At 35.8% G+C, this 25921-nt stretch overlaps 1 protein-coding gene across 1 annotated transcript; it reads right to left on the bottom strand.

Moving 5' to 3' along the window:
* Positions 1 to 410: 410 nt before the first annotated feature.
* LOC138704236 (uncharacterized) lies at positions 411 to 25643 on the bottom strand. The gene is made up of 4 exons (XM_069832117.1): positions 25441 to 25643; positions 23496 to 23861; positions 21726 to 22531; positions 411 to 898 (listed from the first exon to the last, which is right to left on the bottom strand). The coding sequence occupies exons 1-4, from the start codon at positions 25641 to 25643 to the stop codon at positions 411 to 413; spliced, it is 1863 nt and encodes a 620-aa protein (XP_069688218.1).
* Between the last annotated feature and the right edge of the window lie 278 nt (positions 25644 to 25921).

Here is a 25921-nt window from a genome sequence, read left to right as displayed (position 1 = left end):
AGGTGAAACGAAACTTGCTCGAAAAAAAGGGCGATTAGGGCGAGTTAGAGGGAGTCTCGAACTAAGGACCTTCACCTATCGAGCTCGAAAACTTGGCCCGCGACTCCGACCGATGAAGAGATGGGGGGAGCAGATATCGAGCTCGCAAACTTGGCCCGCGACTCCGATCTCTGCAGGGGGAGGTAGGATTAGTGGAGATCCGGAATAGAAAAACTAGTTTTCCTGGGGAGGATGTCGAGCAAAGTGAAGAAAATGGCAAGATTACTGGGGAAAACTGCGATAGCTGGGATGAGCGGTAAGAAGCTAGAGAGGTGAGGGAGGTTGTGACGGGGAAGCGGAGACAGAACCGGAGGTGCGTTTTCTGTTCCGTGAGGGAATATCGGCTGTAAGAACCACGTCCGACAGAATAGTCACACTCTGAGGTAGAGAAAATGTTGTTCGTGGCAGAGAAAGCATGGTAGCAGTTCTCTGACCGACGAACGAAGAGTCTCTACGGGGCCTGGACCTCGTCTTATATACACCCTCGGGATGCGCGCCATTTCTCCCCTCCTTGGCGTGGCTTGGAGCGTTATGACGCTACGGACGTCACAAATTCCCGCCACAACATTGTGGCCTTTAGTGGAACTCATATCTCTCTTGGCTTGGTCACGTGGTCGGGGACCCCACGGCGCCGTGAGCAAGTTGCTAGAGGCAGGGGTGTGGGTGGACATCTGGCTCCTAATACGAGGGGAGAAATAAATAGCGAGTCCCGTATTCTGAAGGAATGTGTCTTCCAGCGAGACCATCTCTCTCCGGGCCGGGCCATGTGGTGAGGAGACGTTTCGGCACCGGGAGGGGCGGGGTGTGAGTGGACATCCGGCCCGTAATACGAGGGGAGAATCGCAGCAGCTCTCGTCTTCTGAAGGAACACGCAGGCAGTTATGTGAACTTTACAACAATCTAATATATTTCTTTGGGACCTTCGCGGTTTTTTCATTGTGCTTTGATTTTGACTCACAGTTTCGGAAGAAAAAACTGCTAAATTTACTGAAGTACTAACTGTTATCTTGCGTCTGTCATTAAAAGCAGAGTATTAAAAATTAACAGTCTTTGAAACTCCGGTACACTTTTCCAATTTATTACATTCTATTTTTATTTACCCCTAATGTTTTAAATTAGAGTTATTGAAGTCAGATAATCAAAAGTGATCTGAATATGTTCTCTAATTTTTGTACAGATATTCTGTCCCTCTAATTTCAAACGTTTCGTCTAGAAGGTTGACAATGTTTTTAGTTGGTGCTCGTATTTTGCTTATGATATTCTTTTTGTTTTGATTCTTAAAGAATTTTAGATAAGGACGCAAATAGCGATAGTAGCTGACGCGACCTATTAAACCTTGCTAACTAACGTCTGTCTTTTGCGTTTATTTACCCATATGAGCATGACACTCCTAACAGATAAAAGCAAATAACTGCAGAATAATAATAATAATAATAATAATAATAATAATAATAATAATAATAATAGTAATAATAATAATAATAATAATAATAATAATAATAATAATAATAATAATCTTGTAACAGAAAAGTAATATTCTACTGGTGTTTACATGATTACTCCTAATCTATATCTTTTAGTAATCTAAAGAAAGAGCTAGCATATTTTGCTAGGCGTAGTTTTTACAAAACTCAGAGAAAGAATTCAACATTTAACTGACATTATGTGCAACTATAATGAGAATAATCCTTACGACATGACGTCTTTGTTCAAGAACAAAGCTCATATCACAGTTCATCGGGGTATTCCTCACGTCATCCTCGCTGCCTACAATCCCTGCCGCTAGATATCTCTAGCGAGTCATTCGCCACTTTTACCATGAACTTTCCGGGATTATCATTGTAGAGTATTTGACCACAGTCTAATATAACCGACTGAACAGTAAGTAGTTGGCAGGGCGTGAGGAAAGTGCGGGTTAGAGGGGTAGCGTGTGCAGCTGAGAGGATAAAAAGGTGTGCAGCAACGAGTTAGAAAGATACAGATATAAAGTGGCCATTGCGCCGCCATGTTTGAAGAAAATTGAACAACCGTCCGCCATTAACTTAAGCGCCCAAAACAAAGTGGGCGTTGCGATAAGTAACATTGCAATCGCCAGCTGTCAAAATTTCGTTTGCATAAATCAGTTAAACTGAAGTGGAAAACCTAGTATTTCGTTAAATATATGCTAGTAACTTAATCTAAAATAAAGACCTTATGTACGCTAAATTCAAAACACTTGAGTTATTCCTATAAGGAAAGCTTAAAAGAATAACCTAAGCAAAATTGTCATGTACGTATGACAAGAATTCCTAGCAAATATACTGAAGAAAATGTTAATATTCCTAGGTTCTTTTAAATGCGACCCGCAAGATTGCCTATAAAATGAACGAGTATGATTCGGATGATTTTATTAAATAGTTTTCCCAGTCTCTACACGTTGCAAACCATTTATTATACCATAAGATATAGAATGGAAGTAGGCCCTAACTCTAACTGTAGTAAACAACTTTAACCTCCAAGCTTGTAACTTGGGTAAAACAAGACCAATCCCGCTTTCAGTTTTTAGCGTATAATTATCGAAATGTGAACGTGAGGCCAACAGCCGGCTGGTCTGTCCGAGCCTTTCAAGGGCTGTGGCACCACAGATTATTATTAGTGTATAATTGAGCACCCACGTGCAATAATGGGTAAGTAGTTACGAAATATATTCATACTTACCCCATTATTGCATGTAGGTGCTCAATAATGTTCTTTCATGTCCTTCCAGTCAAAATACTAACAATAGTACGGCCTACCCAAAAGTTTTGCGTTATTTTGGATGCGAGTGTCGAAATACAATTTTAATATTTTATTGAAATTACTGGGTTTGAAACGGATTTGTATCGGTTTTATTCGTATTTAGTTTAACTTTATTACTAGTGAACCATTTGATTAATAGTTTGTGTTTGAAATAGCCTACTTTTTATAAGCTACAGCTCATCGTCTTCTGTAAGCAGTAAGGACATAAGGAGCAGAAATAAAGGATGCCGGTGTCGAAATACAATTTTAATATTTTATTGCTATTTGTTTTTCACTGGGTCTGAAACGGAATTGTAGTGGTTTTATCCGTATTTAGTTTAAGTACATTACTAGTGAACCATTTATTTGGTTTATCGTTTGTCTTCGAAATAGGCCTACTTTTTATGCAAAACAAGTGTTTTGATGGAGTACTGAAAGAACTTCTAGAAATTAACAGCTCGGAGAGACACCATTTGTCTCGTTTCATATTTATTATCCACTGTTTCAACAGTTCCTTTTTTTTTTCAAAGGGAATCTGCAAGAATAGAAAAATTCTGTACATACCGCATGGTATGCCGGGCGTTGTTACACATTTATACATGAAAAAATGCTGCTAATTAACAAAACTATGGACTTAACTTCATAAAATTCACACGAAATATGATATATCAGTTGTCTTTTTCCTTTTGACATTACAGTTATATGCAGCACATACAACAGGCATGTTTTTTCTTTGTTTTTTTTTTTCGTAGTTTTTGCCTCCGTATACACAACATTGTAAGCAGACGAATTTTTTTACAACGGTGGGCGCTTAGTTCATATCTGCCGTGTTTCGCGGTGGCACCGCAAAGAGCGCTGTACAGGACAACATGGCCACTCTTTATTCTTCTCTTTATAACTAGTTGCTGTGCAGCGATGACAGGTTGAGTATGGCGGGTGGAGGGGGGAAGGAGAACGTAGCTTTTCATTGGACCTCACGTGAGAATATCGTCTGCTAACGAAAATCTGGCAACAGAATTACGGAGAGAGTAGCCAAACTTCCCACTTTATTTGTAGTACAACGTGCATTACGAGTCGCATTTCGTACCAGCGTCATTAGCTCGCGCTTTCTTAAAAACAGTAATTTTAATTACTAATATTGTTGATAATGTTATTGAAAATTATAGACAGTAGTTATTTTAAACATATCGGTGACAAACGCTGAACATGCTTTGAATCTCGCGCCTTTATGTGGTAATAGAGCTCAGAAAGAGAGCAACAGAACGTTGCTTCCGGTTTAGTCGGTTCATAACCTGGCTTTTAGTGTAAAAGCCAGGTTATGAACCGACACGAAAGTAAAATACACACAAAACTTCACGCTATATAACAGCTGTAGGCCTACAGTATGTTTTATTAGTTCCACTAAATATAGCCCAAATATTAAACGACAAGCTACACTCAATGCAACCAAAGCAAAGCACGTAAAGACGGATGAATGTATTCGGGAGAAGAAAAATAAATAATTGTTTGGCTTCGTCACAAATTTAATTAACTTACAGCTAATCTAACCTAATATGAAATCATTTAATTCGGTGCTCACCAGGTGATTTCATGAGACACGACGTATGTAACTATTAGGAATAAAATACAGAAAAGGTAGTCGCGAAAATTAAAAAAAAAATCCAATAATTATTTAGAAAAAATCATTTGAAATTGGAACTAATACAAAGAACTTTTGAAAACTGCAATTATTAAAACTACAAATAACCTCTTAGCATGCAATATAATAATTAAAGAATGACACTAATAGAAAGTTACTCATGATCATAACTCACCACATTTTATTGAAACTATATGATACTTACGATTAACATTGTTATCAGAAACAACAGGAGCCACAGCTAGCTACACTTCTTTTCGCGTGATGGACACATCGTGTAGTCTAATATAATTTAAAACAAATATTGATCTTACACGTGTCTCTCAAGTAGGCAGAGGCTTTTGCTGAATAAAACTGTTCTTACATTTGACGCAATAATGACAAATTTTGTGTGATGCAATTGTTGACTTTCCTCTTTGTCAACAAAAAGAGCCCTACTCATTAACCCATTAATGCCCAGATAAAAAAAGGAATTCATAATCATATAATTTTATAATATTATAATTGTTACACCTTACTGAGTACAAATACACAAAAATTAAAATTTTGTCTCTTCCGGTATAGTAGATATGACCTGTATGATATAACATACGCTGGGCAGTTTCAGTATCAGTTTCATACAAATACTTAATAGGCCCCTACAATGTAAGAAAGGAATTTTGAACTAATATTTGAACAATATATCCATGTCTAATCACTTTAATTATTATTTTAGATACTTCAACAACATTTTTTTTTCGATTTTCTTCATTTTACATGATATTTTAGAAAACAAGTATCAGGATGAAGATCAACATTACATTTGACGCAACAAAATTTAGCACATTTCCCACGGTAAGTATATCTGCGCCGAGTGCTTTACCAGGCAACTAGGTGATCAAGTCTATAATAACGTATTTCATTGAGAACTTGGTTTCTCCCTTTAGGTGTTACAGTCTTAGAAATGCCCATTAGTGGTGTTGCAAGCAATGACTTTACAATTTGTCTTGTGAATTCCAGCAAAGATATTGCCTTCTGATATTGTCTGTAAAGCATCCACAAGTTGACTACTGATCCGTTGATATAAAATCTGATATGTGTCCAGTACCATTTCTTGGACCATAGTCGAAGTCGATAGAGTCCTCTCAATTTGCCAAACATGTCCACACCACCCATACACGCATTATACATTTTTATAACTTTCGGTTGTTGAACAATGATTTTTCTCTTATCCTTAGTTCTCCACCGTGAGCATGAGCCTAAAGAAACTACATCTAGTGTTGCTGCATCTGTTGCTATAGTGACCTGAGCATTGTCATTCCATCGTCAGATTACTAGGTGTGTCTTTGATGGCATGGCAAGTATCTCTTTGGAGGTGCCTTTTCAATTCTATCAGCTGTTATAATTCCAAAGCACGTGATATTTACTGTTGAACATTTTTACAATAACCCAAAGGAAGTGGAATAATTGTCTATAAACAGTTTACTGTCATCAGGTAGCAATCCAACACAAAGCATCTATGTAATAGCATTTCCTAGAGTCATCCCTGGTCCTCGTTCGACTCTCCCTGTATACGGTTCGAACTTTATAAGGTACCCTGCAGGCGTCGTCAAGCACGAAGGCTGATTGTTTTTTATCGTATGAATTGCTTGATACTATGATGACAAAAATATGGTTCCATTGCTTCGTCAACTGAATATGAATTTGGAACAATGTCAACCATGTCCTGGAACATTTCATTTAGACGATTGACGAAGGGCCTAAGTTTATATTATTTTATCATTCTTGTCAATTGTGTTATTGTGACTGAAATGAAGGAAATGATGAATTGTTTCAAATTTGTTTCTGGTGATACAGTTTGGAACTAGAATGCTATGGCTATCAGGACGAATCTCCAAGTACATTCTTCGCGAAGGGAATTAGAGATATCCAGACAAAAGCAAAATGCCAAGGTATTGATACATGTCTTCCATTGATCCTATGATATATGGATAATCATTCATTACGGCATATTTTACAGTTTCTCGAATTGTGTGAGTAATAAACAACAGTAACCTAAATGCCATCACTGTCTCGAGTAGCCTACTCATTCACCCTGCGCGGAAGGGATAATACGTCAGTATTCCGTAGTATACCCCTTTCACCTCTTTCCAGAGGTTGAAGTTAAAACTTCACTTTTGAACACCTCTAGTCTAGGCTTATAGTTTGTAGGTTTTTTTCCGTCCATTTCACACATGCCCCAAGGAGAATTCATCTAACAGAATATACAGAAAATGATATCGTTACTGCTCAGCGTATGATATATCATACCATATTTAGAAACTGAAATTGCTATGCTTCTATACAAAGATACATGTACACCAAATGGCCTGAATTATTCACGAATACCTAACAAGTAATATTAGCACTAGTTTCATAATTCATGATATAATTTATATTGAAAATAAGTGCCTTTATTCCAATCAAAGTTTTCTTTTTTTTAAGATCCAAACTCAAAACCGCATACCAACAAAAGAAACGATCACAGAGAATTCAACAATGCCTGAATCTTAAACCACATCCATGTAGTGCCTACATGGAAAAAATTATTAACTTGAAGGGAAATGAATGAAAGAGTATTTCTCACCCCGTATTTTTAATCATACGCTGGGCATTAATGGGTTAATAAAAATAAAATTGGAGTAGGCCCTATTAACATAATATATACTAAACTCTTGATGGTACAAACTTATTAATACAGATATTTCGCTTATGCTCAGTCCGTCTTATCTTATAATTCTCTGGGGCAATGATACCTGTATTGAATGGGTTTAATTATCCAGAAAAGAATATTACGATTTCATTTAAATCCGAGGGAATGGGGCATTTTTGGAAATTTTAAAGTCTTAATTGTTACTTTTTAATTTATAAATCAGCTTTTTACAAAAAAACATTAGCGAAAAGTTTAAATTATTGATGTATGCGAGAAATATAATAATAATTTATTTTATTTTACCTGGCAGAGTTAAGACCTGCTCTTCCACTGACCCAAGTCTACAATTAATACAAATACATAATAATAGTAATAGTAATAATGATAGATATGTTGTGAAAAATTATTATTGGAACTGTATCATACAAGAATATGAAATAAAGTATTAATTGGAAACTACGGGACACCTTATTATTCAAAGTCTCCCGTTGTTTCCGTTTGCCACATTATAACCAAATTACTACTTGACATAATTTCAAATTTGTAATAAGTTTAAGGTGGTGTTAAAGGACTATTATTTTGTTTTCATAATATTTATTCGCATCAAGAATTTTATAGTAATTAAATATACTGACATGTCCATCTATACATTGTATGGCAAGTGACAAAAATAAATGATATGATGTAACGGTACCAGTATACAAACACAAATGAAAAAAAATCATTACATTTTTCAAAATAATAGAGAGGCAGCTGAGAGTCAGTATACCTTTGATAAGCACTCCTTGCGGAGGCTGGCGGCACTATAGTACTGGCACGATCCATAGTACTCTCAGCCTCTGCAGGGAGCGTTTATAAGAGGTATACTGCCTCTCTATAGTATCTAACTCGTTGGCCTAACTAAAGGTCTTTTTCCCTCCGGCCTCGCAACTAACACTCTATATGCATTTCTGGATTCGCCCATACGTGCTACATGCCCTGCCCATCTCAAACGTCTGGATTTAAATGTTCCTAATTATGTCAGATGAAGAATACCATGCGTGCAGTTCTGTGTTGTGTAAATTTCTCCATTCTCCTGTAACTTCATCCCTCTTAACCACAAATATTTTCCTAAGCACCTTATTCTCAAACACCCTTAACTTATGTTCCTCTCTCAAAGTGAGAGTCCAAGTTTCACAACCATAAAGAACAACCAATAATATAACTTTTATAAATTCTAACTTTCAGATTTGTTGACAGCAGACTGGATGATAAAAGCTTCTCAACCGAATAATAACATGCATTTCCCATATTTATTCTGTGTTTAATTTCCTCCCGAGTATCATTTATATTTGTTACTGTTGCCCCAAGATATTTGAACTTCTCCACCTCTTCAAAAGATAAATTTCCAATTTTTATATTTTCATTTCGTACAATATTCTCGTCACGAGACATAATCATATACTTTGTCTTTTTGGGATTTACTTCCAAACCTATCTCTTTACTTGTTTCAAGTAAAATTCCCGTGTTTTCCCTTATCATTTGTGGATATTCTCCTAACATATTCACGTCATCCGCATAGACGAGCAGCTGATGTAACCCGTTCAATTCCAAACCCTCTCTGTTATTCTGGACTTTCCTAATGGCATACTCTAGAACAAAGTTAAAAAGTAAAGGTGATAGTGCATCTCCTTGCTTTAGCCCACACTGAATTGGAAACGCATCTGACAGGAGCACACCTATACGAACTCTACTGTATGTTTCACTGAGACGCATTTTAATTAATCGAACTAGTTTCTTGTGAATACCAAATTCAGTAAGAATATCATATAAAACTTCTCTCTTAACCGAGTCATGTGCCTTTTTGAAATATATTAATTACTGATACACTCTACCCTTATACTCCCATTTTTCTCCATTATCTATCGAATATAAAATAGTTGATCTATTACGCCTAAAACCACATTGATGATCCCTAATAATTTCATCTACATATGGAGTTAATCTTCTCGAGAAATATTGGACAAAATTTTGTACTACGTCAACAAAAGTGATATTCCTCGAAAGTTACTACAGTTTGTCTTGTCCCCCTTCTTAAAGATAGGTGCGATAATGGACTCCTTCCATTGTTCAGTTCATTGGAATAATAATAATAATAATAATAATAATAATAATAATAATAATAATAATAATAATAATAAATACGTGAAAAGGGTAGACTACAGTGTTCATGTAAAATATATTAAGTTTCTTTCATTATTTCCGAAAAAATAAGGTGTATGACTTGAACAACAGGAAGGTAGTACCTTATTTTATGATATGTAATATCTTTTAATATCAAGAATGACAGCCATTCATTTTAATATAATTGAGACATAGAAGTTTTGAAATTACGTCTATTGAACATAAATTATTGTACGAAGCATTTAATAAGCAATGGTGAGTCCTTTAAATGTCCCAAATGTCAATGTCATTTAAGTGTTCTTCTAAGAATATCTAGGACCGAACAGCGCTCCGATTGGCGGAATTGGCATTACGAGGGAACCACTTTAGACCCGTATTTCAAGCGCTATTCGAGAGCTACATTGCCCGGCGATGCTGCTTTTGCTGTTGAAGTTTAACCTTGCGCTCAATCGCCATCTTGCGTCACTATGCTGCACTCGTGATCTGCGCGTAAATCAATGAGAAAACATGGATGAACATACAGTTGGTTCCGAGGTGGTGTTACAAACTTTCAGGGATGATGGCGAAGGGCTCATGTATCAATTTGAATCAGGAACCCTGGTCCGGAAATGTCCGAGTCGAAAGTTACAAGCAAAAATATTTGTGTGGAAATGAAATAATTTTATTCCTCTGCACACCTGATGTAAGTGTATTTATCTGTACATCTTACACATACTGCATTCATCTGACGTTGTTTACGTTGTCTACTTACAGTATTCCATTCAGTGCTCTGTCTGAGGGATGGGGACAGGAAACTACACTAAAGCAATGCAGACAGCGTAATGTATAACTGTGTATAAGTTGCAGTGTCCAGTCGATCAGTCCTAGTGAAATGGAGGAGTACACGAGAGCGGAATAAGCAGACCTGATTTTCGAATACGAATGGCCAATGGGAACAGTAGACAAGCTCACAGATTGTTTCGGGTCAAGTACCCACGTAGGAGACATCCGGCCCATACCATCTTTCCACGATTGCTCCAAAGGTTAAAGATAGGAGGGGACGTGGTGCCAAATTACAATTCCATTTCCACACAACTATTTTTGCTTATAACTTTCGACTCAGTTATTTCCGGACCATGGTTCCTCACCTCAAATTTATATATGTGCCCTTCGCCATTATCCCTGAAAGTTTGTAACATCTCCTCGGAAACACCCTGTATAATAGGGTGCGAAACTTACTCAGTTTCCCGCAACATATACTAGAGGCGCTAATGTACACACTGATATTGCTGCCATTTGTTGGACGGTGGAGAACTTACTACATCTAGCAGCGCACCTAGTGACGAAAATGTTAAACTATGCAGAAATTATTCCTTCCCTCCCACCCTCATCGATATTCTCAACTAACCCAATTTAAAATAAAATAGTTACATTTTTATTTCTCACATCATCTCCCACTGAAAATTCGGCTCAACTGCAGTAGGTATTTCTTCCGCTCTTCGAGCATTAAAGTAAATAGAGAGGGCGCTCAATATTACTCTACCGGATGAATGTGGCACCAAAATAACAGTTCTCTCAGATCAGCTGATCTCGGGCAAAACATCACAAAGTATGCTTATGTGCAAGCAATTTATTGCAATGATTTCGGATATAACAGCCTATCCTATGATAAAAAAAATGTTTCGGTAGATCCCAATTGACCAAGTGTCTTGTTTTAATGGCTTGTTTTATAATACAACATGAAATAACTTAAAGATAAGCCTGCTATAAATGTCTTATGAAAATGTGGGATACTTTTACTGTCGACGTTTTAATAAGGAAATTGCAGTTAGAAGTTATTGAAAATGTATTAAGTAAGATCGAAACAAAGGAGTTAACAAAAGGAAGGACACTATTGTTTTTAAAAAATATTATTCATAACAATTTCTTTACGTCACTTGACAGTGCTTTGCACTTCTTTGTCTGACGAGTACCCTTCATTTGGGGGGAGTAAAAACATAGGTTATGTAACTTTTATCGATTTGAAAACTATAATAGTGTGAGAAAGTAAAGTTTTGTCTTACTGAAATATTAAATATAATATAATAGCTTTTATTTTGTGATTAACATCTTGAGGGCTCTACCGAACCTTGTATTTTAGAAATTATTCGTAAGTTCGGCAAGTTTATTTACTAGTAAAACTGGAATATAGGCATATATATATATATATGTATATATATAATTTGAACTGGTAATGGAAATTAAGGGAAAACGGCTGAACGGATTTTAATAAATGACCCCTCATTTTGAAGCTTGGAACCCAAAGTTTTTCGGAAAAATAGTAGTTTTCAGTGAAATTTCAATTTTCCTACATAATTTTCCTTTTTTCCCAAAATCCATCTTTCGTCAGTTTCGAATTGATGTTCGCTTCCTTAAGCGAAGCGAGCATCAAGTCGGCTGTGTTGCATTTCAGAATAAAACAAAACACACACTACAATAAACAATAGGCCATGGACAACGAGTTAGATACTATAGAGAGGCTAAAGACCTCTGATAAGCGCTCCCTGCGGAGGCCAACAGTACTATGGATCGTTCCCTAAAAAACATGGCGTCTTTAGTACCGCCAGCCTCCGCAAGGAGTGCTTATCAAAGGTACACTGTAACGAGTTGGTACATGTATTATATTTTTCAGATACATCAATATTTAATTTAAACATTTCGCTATAGGTTTTGTAAAAAGCTGATTTATAAATGAAAAAGTAATAATTAAGACTTTAAAATTTCCAAAAATGTCTCATTCCCTCGGATTTAAATGAAATGTACCGTAAATCATAATATTCGTTGCTGGATAATTAAACCCTCTCAATACAGGTACCATGGCCGCAGAGAATTATAAGATAAGACGGACTGAGCATAAGCGAAATATCTGTATTAATAAGTTTGTACCATCAAGAGTTTAGTATTTATTGTGTTTATAGGGCCTACTCCAATTTTCTTTTTATTAATGCGTTAGGACTCTTTTTGTTACCAAAGAGGAAAGTTAGCACTTGCATCACACACAATTTGTCATTATTGTTCAAAATAATGTAAGAACAGTTTTATTCTGCAAAAGCCTCTGCTTAGTTGCGAGACACGTGTGAGATCAATGCTTGTTTCAAATTATATTAGATTATACGATGTCGCCATCACGCGAAAAGAAGTGTACCTAGCTGTGGCTCCTGTTGTTTCTGATAACAATGTTAATCGTAAATATCTTATCGTTTCAATAAATGTGGTGAGTTATGATCATGAGTAACTTTCTATTAGTGTCATTCTTTAATTATTATGTTGCATGCTAAGAGATTATTGGTAGTTTTAATGATTTCAGTTTTCAAAAGTTCTCTGTGTTAATTCCAATTTCAAATGAATTTTTCTCAATAACTTAATTACTGGATATTTTTTTTAATTTTCGCCACTACCTTTCCTATATTTTACTCCTATTAGTTACATACGTCGTCTCTCTTGAAATCACCTGGTGAGCACTGAATTACATGATTTCATATTAGGTTCGACTAGCTGTAAGGTAATTAAATTTGTGACGAAGTCAAAAAATTATTTATTTTTCTTCTGCCGATTAAATTCATCCGTCTTTAGGTGCTTTGCTTTGGTTGCATCGAGTATAGCTTGTCATTTAATATCTGGGCTATATTTAGTGAAACTAATAAAACATAGGCCTACAGCTGTTATAAAACGTAAAGTTTTGTGTATTTTACTTTTTACTTATTAACATAGTCTTAATATGTAACTCAATTCACAATAATACTAACTTCATCAAAGTCATTTCCTACAACATCCGAGCCACGCCCCTTTGTTTTGACTAACCGAAACATGGCGGACCAATGTTCAATTGTCTTCAACTTTCTGAGATCTTTGTCCTCTATAGTATCTAGCTCGTTGGCCATGGATAAATATATTATATATTTATCCATGAATAGGCTATTACACGAAGGCCATGACCTACAGGATTGCTGACATAGAGTTCAGACGGCTCAGATTCTTTCCCATCATAATGCCAATATGTCGATCTTCATTTGTGCAATTTTTTGATAACGTATATAATATAATTTACAGGTCTGATTCTCTGGTCTGTAGTTTTCCGAGTACAGCTGTGTATTGGAATGTTTGATGACATTATTACCATTAAAAATGAAATATTATTATAGTTAATGCAACACATAATGCTATACTGATATATGAAAGTGAAACCTTTTGGGGCTTTATGGTAAGTAGACGCAGAGAAAGAATATTTAATATTATATCTTCATTTCCATAATTTACTGAGTAACGGCTATAGGCCTATATAAACTTATGTTACTGAAAACTATATACCTTACGTAAGGTAACAATATTGTTTTTAAAAATGAAACACTTTTACAATTATTAATCAAGTGGTGTGGGTCCTTTTCATATATGTAATGGCAGGGTGATATAGATATTTATATGTCTGATTCTCTAACTTTCCTTGGTAGTAATTGAGTCATGCTTCCTATGTTAGCTGCGTCTTTAAACTACATCGAAATTAATTACATATTTCTTTGATTTAATTGATTAGATTTGTGATCGCTGCCAAGCATATTTTGTTGTAGGGAAAATAGCATGCCATTTCACTTCTTGCTACCGTGATGAGTAAGTTTATTTCCCGCAACCAGCAACAAATGAAACACTGCAGCTGGTAACGATTTACGATGGACAATTTTATTTAGGGCGCATATAAGATTCTACAACTCTGATATATCATTCGCCTCATTTTCCACATCTCAGCAATAAATTCATCACAACAGCCTATATTACAGAAAATATACGAAATAACATTTATTGTTACACAAATTAATCCAGCAGTATTTGATAGATCAGTATTGTCTGGAAGAAGCGCAAAAAATTACAATTCATAAGAAAAGACCAAAAGGTATTACATATTGATAAAAATAAGAGGCCTACAAGATTTTGTAGTCTCTTGATCACTTCAGCAAAATCTCTTAGTGGGAAAAAGTGATTGTGCCCTCTACATTTCAGGGTAGTTCGCGAAACATGCAGCAGCTATACCAAGATGCTAAGTCTTTTGTTCAAAGCATGGAAAACCTTTTATTTTCTTAACTTTCACATACAATGCGCAATGACCCGAAATAGCTACTGCATTACTCCCACATGAAAAACCCACTGATCATCCTGACATTGTTACTAGCGATTTCGGATTGAAACTCAAGAACTGAAGACGGATAGGTTCAAGGAAAAGTATTAGGAAAAAAAAAAAAACATTCAGAGGGAGTATGTTTCACTATTAATGGAAGCAAGTAACTATCAAAATGTCTGGTATTCTTCGTTGAAAATAAATCTGAACTATTTTTATTTGAACTTTTTATGGACTTAGTTTGCAGCAATTGCTGCACAAGCCACTAGTAATACTTTAATTCATAGATTAATAAAAATATAATTATGTGAGCTCATAAAAAGGAATAGGTCACAAACTGGCAGCTACTTATAAAAAGAGGAAGTGAAAGAACATGCTTTTTCGCTCTTTCGCATAAAATGTATGTTTGAAAAAATGTAACGAAACATATTAACCCATTATGATTCAGAGTTTTAAAATTTCCTCGGTAATTATACGTACCGTATGTAACAATGAAATTGGATGTCTTGTAAATTATAATTAAATCCTCACAATAGGTCTTATAAGTAAATATAAAATAATAATAATAATAATAATAATAATAATAATAATGATAACAATAATAATAATAATAATAATAATAATAATAATAATAATAATAATAATAATAATAATAATAATATTAATAATAATAAATAGGTACTGTTAAAATGAAAGGTTACAAACAGTGGCGGCTCGTGAACTTGTGGATTGGGAGATCTGCAGTACATTTTGGTACATAGAAATTTCACTTCTTGATACCATTACTAACAAGTATAGGACAAAAATAAATGCACTACATATCGAAAAACCAAAACTTCCTGACTTCCTTGGGAGAAGTCTGTGGCATCATTTGCTTTTAAAAAAAAATTATACCATCGATTTCAGTCTGAATTTCAGATCGGCAGACACTCAACTTGCAATCTACCAGTGCATTCTGAATTGTCTTAGAATTACCTTTAAACAGTGGCATGCTCCAAATGATATTTGAGAGGCTCGTTTAGATTACTCATGAACTGTAGCAACGCACGAAATACATCAGGGTTCTTCGAATCGTTTTTTATCACGTCCCCTAAGGGAAAGTTCATATTGGCCACAAAATTTGATACAATCAATATTTTTTTAAAAATAATTTCACGATTTTTTTCACTTCTTGATTATGTTTAAGAATGTTTGTTCTGTCCCTATCATTTAATTGCACAGCAATATTAGTTTTGCCTAATATAGCCAATGAAACAACATTTTCCAGGTGAGACTGCGAAGATTCGTGCATTTTGCTTTTTAAGGGCAAATGTCCTAAATGTGTCACACTACTCCTAGTCCATGCACCATCACCACCGAAGAGGAGGCAAGGAAAACAAAATACAGATTTTTTTGTTCACATCCACGTAACCACAAATGCTTAGCATAAATTTCATTGTTACACTTCCTTACATATATGCACTATTTCGGTTGGATGAAGCTTGAGTAAGATTTAAGTCGGTTAACGGACGATCCTTTAATTTCACTTCATTACATCAATCTTCTCCGCAAGGGAAAGTTGAGAAAAATAAAATTAATATTCTGTAATTCACACACACTCATGCTTGCAAATTTGCACTGGTTAAGTTAAGGTACTAAGACGTCACATTAAAGCCTGTTCAGACCGAGTCCCTACCACGCCGTAGCGTAGAAGTGAGAAATATGTTCCCAAATTGAAGCAGCGGAAAGCCGCCATTTGTTTGGTAAAAAACGCGCGGGATTTGGAAACCGCTATTTGAATACATATTGTATGCCCACATGCATCAACGTCGATTAGTGTAACCATCGGTTAAAATTGTGACCTAATCCCCGATTAAACATTTTTACGGTGGATCGACCTCGCTTACGACTTAAATAGGAAGTTAACCACAGTAATCTCTAACCGGCCAAATATGAGCGGTTAAAGGAGATAACCAGCGATTAGTAGAGCAAGTAAAGCAAAATGGCGGCCAGAAGCACAGGTGATTATTTCGAAGACGATTATTATTGTGCAGTACTTGAATTACTTGGATAGAGCGTGAGCGTGAAGGTTCTTTAGTGGAAAGAGAGAATTCTTGCGAGCAATTAGGTGACAGAAAATTTCAGGAGGGATTTCGTTTATCAAAATCTACAAATGGATCAATTGAAATAACACAAGAACAATCATATTTCTCCTACGGATCGGCTGCTTATATTAAGATTCTATGTAACTATTATTTTCTGTATTTTAAGAGGGAATACTCGAATACCAGTATCTCTTTCTCTGTCACTGGCTGAACAAAGAGAGGTTATGGATGGATCTTAGGATAATGCACAATTCCCTGGTGTAGTCCAAGATCGTACACACATTCCTACCAATTTTCTGCATCCTTTTCCTTTATGGATATTCCATCTTTTTTATATAATAGGCCTACATTTAAATCTAGTAATTAAGTCTATCGATACTACAACCTAACATTGAGATATAATCATTTTTGGATTCAATTTTCCATTTTGTACGATTTTAACCTAAAAGTACTGAGAAACAAAGAAATGGAACTCACAAATATAACAGCGCCCAAAGGCAAACAAATGCAACGCGAAAATGTAGGATACGTTCATTTCGATGTAGAACATAGTGAGCGCAGTCGTTTTTAGACGTTGACTATTATCTTTGCAGCGGTATGGATGCTTTCCTTTAGTCATTTTGTAGAAACAATGTGCCATCATAGACTTTACTCTGGTTAAATGAGGTGTCAGCTAGCCAAGTTTTAGTAATCGGTGATTATGAATGGTGCACATAAATTACATTTTAACCACGGCTACTGTTTAACCATCGTTTCGTAATCTATGATTACTGCGTTTTTAATCAATGTTGATGCACTTCGCCATGTATGGCGTATCCGAAAGCTAAATGTTTTTGTTTGTAGGAACAAAACTTCCTTCACACAATACCTTTAATAACGTGTTTCTGCTGTCACCAGAGTTGCTAGGTTTTCTGCGAGGGAAATAGGGATATCAGAAGCTAACTTAAAACATTAGACTTATCATCATTTTGTCATAAGGTTTATAGTTGTTTTCTGTAAAGTAGTGTTCGCGTGCTTTTAATGTAATATTCGCCTCCTTGAGAAACACGAAAATACGAAGGGCACACAGTACAATGAATACTATAGGCTAATCGTTTTTTCTTTTATTAACCACGAATATGTTTTAACCATTCGCTACTAAATTAACTTTGCAACTTTTCTTTTTCGGAACCGGTACTCCAACAGTACATCTGGCGATGAATCCATGTTTAAACATAGTTCACTGATGCCCACGTGCATCAACGTCGGTTAGTGTAACCATCGGTTAAAATTGTGACCTAATCCCCGATTAAGCATTTTTACGGTGGATCGACCTCGGTTACGACTTAAATAGGAAGTTAACCACAGTAATCTCTAACCGGCCAAATATGAGCGGTTAAAGGAGATAACCAGCGATTAGTAGAGCAAGTAAAGCAAAATGGCGGCCAGAAGCACAGGTGATTATTTCGAAGACGATTATTATTGTGCAGTACTTGAATTACTTGGATAGAGCGTGAGCGTGAAGGTTCTTTAGTGGAAAGAGAGAATTCTTGCGAGCAATTAGGTGACAGAAAATTTCAGGAGGGATTTCGTTTATCAAAATCTACAAATGGATCAATTGAAATAACACAAGAACAATCATATTTCTCCTACGGATCGGCTGCTTATATTAAGATTCTATGTAACTATTATTTTCTGTATTTTAAGAGGGAATACTCGAATACCAGTATCTCTTTCTCTGTCACTGGCTGAACAAAGAGAGGTTATGGATGGATCTTAGGATAATGCACAATTCCCTGGTGTAGTCCAAGATCGTACACACATTCCTACCAATTTTCTGCATCCTTTTCCTTTATGGATATTCCATCTTTTTTATATAATAGGCCTACATTTAAATCTAGTAATTAAGTCTATCGATACTTCAACCTAACATTGGGATATAATCATTTTTGGATTCAATTTTCCATTTTGTACGATTTTAACCTAAAAGTACTGAAAAACAAAGAAATGGAACTCACAAATATAACAGCGCCCAAAGGCAAACAATTGCAACGTGAAAATGTAGGATACGTTCATTTCGATGTAGAACATAGTGAGCGCAGTCGTTTTTATACGTTGACTATTATCTTTGCAGCGGTATGGATGCTTTCCTTTAGTCATTTTGTAAAAACAATGTACCATCATAGACTTTACTCTGGTTAAATGAGGTGTCAGCTAGCCATGTTTTAGTAATCGGTGATTATGAATGGTGCACATAAATTACATTTTAACCACGGCTACTATTTAACCATCGTTTCGTAATCTATGATTACTGCGTTTTTAATCAATGCTGATGCACTTCGCCATGAACTGTAAAACGCAGCAATTGTATGTGTCTGTTATTAGTGTAAAATACGATATCAAAACGCTATTTTTTTTGCCACTCAATGCACCTAAAATACACAATGTCTCTTAATTGCGAGAACAGCAACTAGGTATCGAAACGGATTAATCAGCTATGCGATAGAACTAAAGGAACTATTATCTTGCGAGTAGAGTTGCCTTACGGCAGTCAGATGGGTTATCTTATAGACTTACTAAATTTGTGCGGGTTACCTCTATGTTTACAATATTACCATTTGTGTCAATATATAAATGAAAATATCGGATCATAGGAAATGCAGACTAATTTGTTTAAATTATGTGCTAGGCTATTATCTCTCAAATCGAGATTTTTTATCAATCCCCAATTCGCTTCATCGGGATTCAATCAGGAAATTGGGAAAATCCCGCCTAAATTGGGATACCCGGCAACTCTGGTTGTCAGGCTGATTTTCATAGGAACTCTGAATGTGAATATTCATAACCACGGTTAATAAAAGAATTAATGTCTACTTTTTAATTTAATCTGCAGGTTGAACTGCTGTATAAAATCAAAAAGCATAATAATAATAATAATAATAATAATAATAATAATAATAATAATAATAATAATAATAATAATTATTATTATTATTATTAATATTATTATTATTATTATTAGTAGTGGTGAAGTAGTAGTAGTAGTGTAGTAGTAGTAGTGATAGTAGTAGCAGTAGCAGTAAGTAGTATAACAAACTGTTTCATTAATCCGTAACTAAGACAAGAGTTTACTTTCAATCAGTCGTATTAAGAAATTAACTTTTTATAATTTATACAGTTTCTGTATTATTAAATTCGGCGAATAATTATTCATGTATGCACTGAAACAACAGCTGTTTGCAGAAAATGAAGGATTTGGAGTGGATGAAGGACAATAACAATGTAGACCTATATGGTAATAACGTAGTTTGAAATGTAACAACTATCTTCGAAATGAGTTGAACACACTGAATGATTCATTGTAGGGTAGAATTTCTCTCTGCGGATTGCACCTATCCACTTTCGGTTAAGGGAATCTTTACTCAGAGGAAACCTGAAGCATAAACAGTCGTATAAGTACAATAGTTCGGCTTCTGTAACATAATACGGAAGAAAAATCGTCGTAGAAATTAAAGATTAACTAATCAGTGAAATGTAACATTCCTCCCTTCTTTATCTTTACATCCGTGTGCATTGCTGCAATTAAAAACAACACACGAACGAACCATACTTATTCAGCTCAACCAAACAAATGGCCGCCCGTCGGCTGTTCAATTTGAGAGCATAACACTAGCGCCAGTGAGCGGTCTAGCGGTTATTTAGTAAGTCTATGGTTCAGACGGTGCTAGTTTCTGTGATGGATTCCACGGTGGCTACGCTGATGGGTGCCTTGCGTGGTCACTTGCTGGCTCCCGTGTTGGCTACGGTGATGGTAGTTGTTCACACGGAGCTGGCTCTTTTCACAGTTGAAATTGGAAAATCATCTGCTGTTTCATCTGTTGCCAACACTCAAGGTAAAAAATAAACTAATCCGTGAGTGGAAAACAACTAAAGTCCTACATTAATAGTAGTAAATGTTGTAATAAAGTAATTAAGCCATAAGTGCAAAGCGGCTAAAGTCCGATATTTAATTATTGTTTCTTAGAAACTAGAGAATATAGAAAAAAGCAGGTTTAGTTGGAAAACAACGGACATGGCGACATGGTTTCAGTGGTGATATTATATGATCATCCTTGATTTCCAGCCTGCAAACCATCACGAAAAATAGCAAGGAACCTACTCTCGAAATCCAGAAAGCTAGCCATGCACGAAGCCACCAGAGCGCATTACTTCCGGCAAGTGACCACGCAGGCTACCCATCCGCGCAGCCACCTTGGAATCCATCACAGAAACACGCACCATCTGAACCGGGCTTAAGCTACAGTTTAGCTACGGCGATCTTCGCCGACGATCATCGCTGGGATTCTGTCCCGTTGATTTGAATGTGCATGGTTTCTTTACGGCGATGAACGTCAACGAATGTCGCTGGGCCGACGAACATCATCGGCGTTTGCCTTGGAGGCAAAAACCTGGCGATCATCGCCGAGAAATCAATTGTAAAATTAGAGTAGGTTATGAACTAAAGCATTATTAACATATGATCTACACATTACACATACCATAATGGCGGCAAAGCAAAAATCTTTCTGCAATTTCTCCTGTGACGAAGATGAAATATTAATTGATTATGTGTCCAAACACAATTCCTTATTCGACATGAGCAAAAAAGAATATAGAGATACTCAGTTGAAAGACTTCTTGTGGCAAGAGTTGGCGGAAATGATAAAGAAGACTGGTAAATTTCATTACTTATAAATTTACTATTATATTTTGTTTTCGCATTTGTTTCGAACTTTCTAAGTAAAACGGAATAATATCATATTGAAAGAAACAAAAATCAGTGAAGCTGCACCTACACGGTTCAATTTTCAATGCCCTTATGCATGCAGTCTGAGAAGAACATTGAAAGAATAAAGTTTAAAACGCGCGTTCAATAATTAATTATTAAGATGCATGTCTACATGGTGCGCCGTTTTCAACGTCATCTTCATTACGTATATTTCATTGCTTGAACAGTATTGATGCACCTTTACAGTAGGCCTAAATAAAAAGCAATTATTAATATTTTATTCATTGTGAAATATTTGAAAATAAGTTCGCAGTTTTACAGGCTAAGTATAGAAAGAATTTGACATATTTTAAATAATATAATGTAGTTTGAAAATTATAATTAACATACAATAACAATAATATAATGTTTATATATAATAATTAACATTAAAGTTGGTTCATTACAAGGCTCATTTTTACTGAATCCAATTAACATTGCCTTCCCTGCTAGAGAAATACCTTCTGAATTGCTCTCGAATATTGAAAGCTTCTGCCGTACTATTTCCTCCCATTCTAGTAAATGGTAAAAAGTTTGCAGTTGGATTAGTTCACATTTATTGTCATTCGAGGTTCTCAGCATATTGTGCAAACAGCAGCAAGCTGTTATCATCAGATCTGTCGTTTGTGGTTTAATAGCTATTGGCTGAAAAAACACCCTGAAAGTTTGACTCAGAATCCCAAATGCGTTTTCCACTGTTCTTCGAGGTCGACACAAGCGTTTATTGAATACATATTTGCATTGGGATTTGTGGTATGATCTCATTAGGTGACTTGATAAATGAAATGCCTCGTCACCAACAATTACATTGGGTAAAATTATATTTGTTCCTGATAGTGGGGAATCGTTACGCATTAAATGGGGAATAAGAGTTTTCATATGAGACTTCTCGTAAATTCCACTATCACCCTCCTTCCCATACGAAGCAACGTCAACGATAAAAAATCTATATTTTGCATCAACCAAAGCTAATAATACAACTGAGTAAAATGATTTATAATTGAAAAATAAGGAACCGCTATTATCAGGATACACGATGCGGCAATGCTTGCCATCCACAGCTCCACAGCAATTTGGGAAATCCCATAAGTCATAGAATTCGGAGGCAATTGTTTTCATTCTGTCTTTTGTTGGTGTAGGTAGAAAAATTGGTACCAATTTATCACAAAGGCATTTTAAAACTTCCCGCACAATTTGACTTATGTGGCAATGTGAAATTCGGAAAGAGAATGCCAAAGAACGGAATGACTCTCCTGTTGCCATATATCTGAAAGCAATAAATTAACCAGTGTTATTTATATTTGTTCTTTCAGTGGATGGGTGCAAGACACGCTGGAAAAGTCTAAGAGACACATACCAGAAAAAAAAGAAGCAAATGAAGAAGGGTTCTGGTGCATCTGCAAGCAACATTCCAAAGTGGCAATATTTAGATCAAATGAGTTTTTTGAGTTCCGTGTCGGACAGCAGAGACACAATATCAAATATATATATTTTTAATCCAATGCCACCAGGTTGCCTTTTCGACATTTCTGGTCTTCTCTCCTGGCTGTGGCTTAATTGTAACCCACTTCTGAGGTTGGGGCGCCTGGAAGGCGGAGTTACATTACCCCGATGATGTGATAGGATGATTATGATAATGTAGTGCCAGGAGAGGTCTTAAATCTAAAACAATATCAAATATAAAATGTTCTCAACTTCCCTTGAATGTGGAAACTCAAGAAGAAGATAACGAAATGACTCAATATACTAATTACGAATTCCTGCAGCCAGAATTCGAAATGAGTACAGAGGAGGCTGAAGATAACAGGTCAACTTCTCACCAGATCCCTGCTCAAGTAAATACTAAAAGAAAAAGGAAGAACAATGACACGTTTTTGGAGTATATGAAAGAAAGAGAACATCAAAGGTCTCTAATATTTGAAAAGCTGCTTTCATCAAAGACTGAAAATCATCCTGTGCAGATTTTTTTCAACAGCATGGCTCAAACAGTAATGACGTTCCCTCCAGATTTAGCTGCTGAAGCAAAAGTTAGAGTGTGTCAGATAGTGAGTGAACTGGAATGCCGACTAAATGAGAGAAGTGCAATTCCCTCAGCACATTAATTTTTTATACTCTTGATTATAAAACTTTTAACACCATAAATTTTATCCCTTAATTTTTTTATTTGTAACATTATTTCTTATTAACATTGTAAAAAGTAAAAATAAAGCATTTTATATTATTGGTATTACCTTAAAGTTACTGCTAATCTTTTAGCTGGGCTTATTGGTTTCTCAACAAACTTTGTAGGTAATTTTACAATATCATTTTCAATTAAACTTAAAACAAAATGAAATTGTTCGGAAGACAATCTGAAATATTCCTTAAATTTGTTGGGATCACTTTCAAGATGTTTGAATATCAATGAATTAAAACAATCCTCTGTATATCTATTTTTAAAGATCGCATTAGTTTGAAGCCTCTTCTTTCTGTAATATGTACGTTTAATCCAATAGTCATCATCATTTTCTTCTTCTAGAAGTAATATTTGTAACAGAAGCTTTGATTTATTAAGTTCCATATGCAGTGGCGGCTCGTGGGTATTGAATTCAGTGGGGCTGCATACAAAAATAAACCATGCAACTTACGTTATTTAAAGATTAGTTCCATGCGCCTTGTCTTGTAGGTTGCAAACTTTAGAATAATCTTCTGATTAAAATCCGATATGTCGTTTAACATAGTCTTTACAATGGAAAACATAGCTAATGCGGTCAGTCCCTATTCTCTCATCGTATTTCTAAGATAGAATGTCATTCTTTACAAACATGAAAAGCAACGTTTTGGTTCGGAAATTGTCATTGGTATGGTGATAGCTATGCCTATGCGTAGTAGTTTCACAAATTCTGAAAATGAGGCCTGCAAGTTCTCAGATAGAAGAAACTGCAAGAGCTTGACTGCTTCACTGATATTTCTGAATTCTTGTCTCTGATACAGCACAGCGAGTACCGTTTTTAGTTTGTCTTTGTCGAACATTAGAAAAAGCTTCACACATACATGTAGGTCATTTTCAGGAAACGAGCTTTTGTAGCATTCAAATTTTTCTTGACACAGAAGAGAAGATAATATCAGATGATCCATGAACTGGAATCGGGTGTTAGCTTGTGTGATAATGAGGTCACGCACTTCCTTGGCTGCCGCAACTCTTGTCTGAATCCCTTCGACCTTACGACGCTTTTTATGGTTTTCATTTTCACAGATCTCGCTTCTCAACTGTGCACTGTTCTGTATTGTCTGTATGGAATTAACAAAGCTTTATATGCAAAGTCGGCCTCGGTAGCATAGTCGGTTGCGGGTTCGATCCTGGCCCAGGTCGATGGCATTTAAGTGTGTTTAAATGAGAATTTTATTTTTCTCTATTATATTTATACTATTTAATTCTATAAATTATTTCTCATATATTCCAATTAAATCATTAACAGAAAAAAATAATATAAAAATTATAAATTGAATGTCAGTAGATTTACTGGCATTTAAAAGAATCCTGCAAGACAAAATTCCGGCACACCAGCAACGCTGATATAACCCCTGCAGTTACGAGTGTCGTTAAATAAACCATGATTTAATTTTTTTATACGTAGATTTGGACCTTAGAAATAACTAACTGGCGATGTTGTAGTTGGTTGTATAATATATCTACATTATACATCAATAAATGAAAAAAAAAAAACTGAGCCAGAAATTGAATTCAGGATCTTCAAGAGCACGCACCAGGGCGCTTGCCCCATTTATTGTGATGTTGTTAGATGTTTCAGGGTCCATTATGGTTTGAAAACATTCTAGCAATGGCTCCTTCTCATGAACAACGTTTACTGTTCTTATTTTAAAACTCCATCTTGTTGCCCCAACTGATGGAATTGTCTTTGAAACACATTAATCTAATACAGACTGAGTGGAGAACGAGAGAAGAAAGCAGGGATACTGGCTAAATCAGCAAAAAATATGCAAGCCTTTGTATTTTGTTTAGCGGCTCTTTCCATTATGGGATTCAACTGATGAGCACTTAGTTTCACATTTCTGCTTAATTGTTAAGGTACTGAACTGAATAGACTGTAAATATATTGTACAGAATTAAACATTGTTGCTCTTGTTATACTCACAACATTAAATAAAATGTATTTAAAACTGCGCACTACTGACAAGCTGCTGCAAATGTTGCAGCTCCTGGAAACTCTGGATTCTAGCCCAGGGATAGCAGGGGGAGGGGTAAAATTAACGGTCAAAGCATCCGAGACGAGACTGGCAGCTCCAGGGGAGGAAGTGGCTTCACCTATAGTCCTTGTCTCTGGCTTCGCTCTGGCAGTACCAAGGGAGAAAGTGACTTCACTAATGATTGTGTGCATGTCAATGAGAGCGAAATTTAAAAAAAAAATTGAGCCGCTAAATAGAGACTACTATAATAAATGTATTTCACAACTTAAAACGAGGTAAGAGTCACAAATGTCTGGGGGTGCTGCAGCTCCGCAGCCCCTCTTCGAAAGCCGCCCCTGTCCATATGTGTTTTTCAAGGTAAAACTTATCAATTTATCAGCTGATCGAGCATGGTCAACTATATAATAACAATTGAGAATACACCAAGAGGAGTACTCCTCTTGAATACACCTACGAGTTCGCCGGTAAA

This window comes from Periplaneta americana, chromosome 8 (genome assembly GCF_040183065.1).
Source record: "Periplaneta americana isolate PAMFEO1 chromosome 8, P.americana_PAMFEO1_priV1, whole genome shotgun sequence".
NCBI classification, from domain to species: domain Eukaryota; kingdom Metazoa; phylum Arthropoda; class Insecta; order Blattodea; family Blattidae; genus Periplaneta; species Periplaneta americana.
This window is presented reverse-complemented; position numbering and strand designations above follow the sequence as displayed.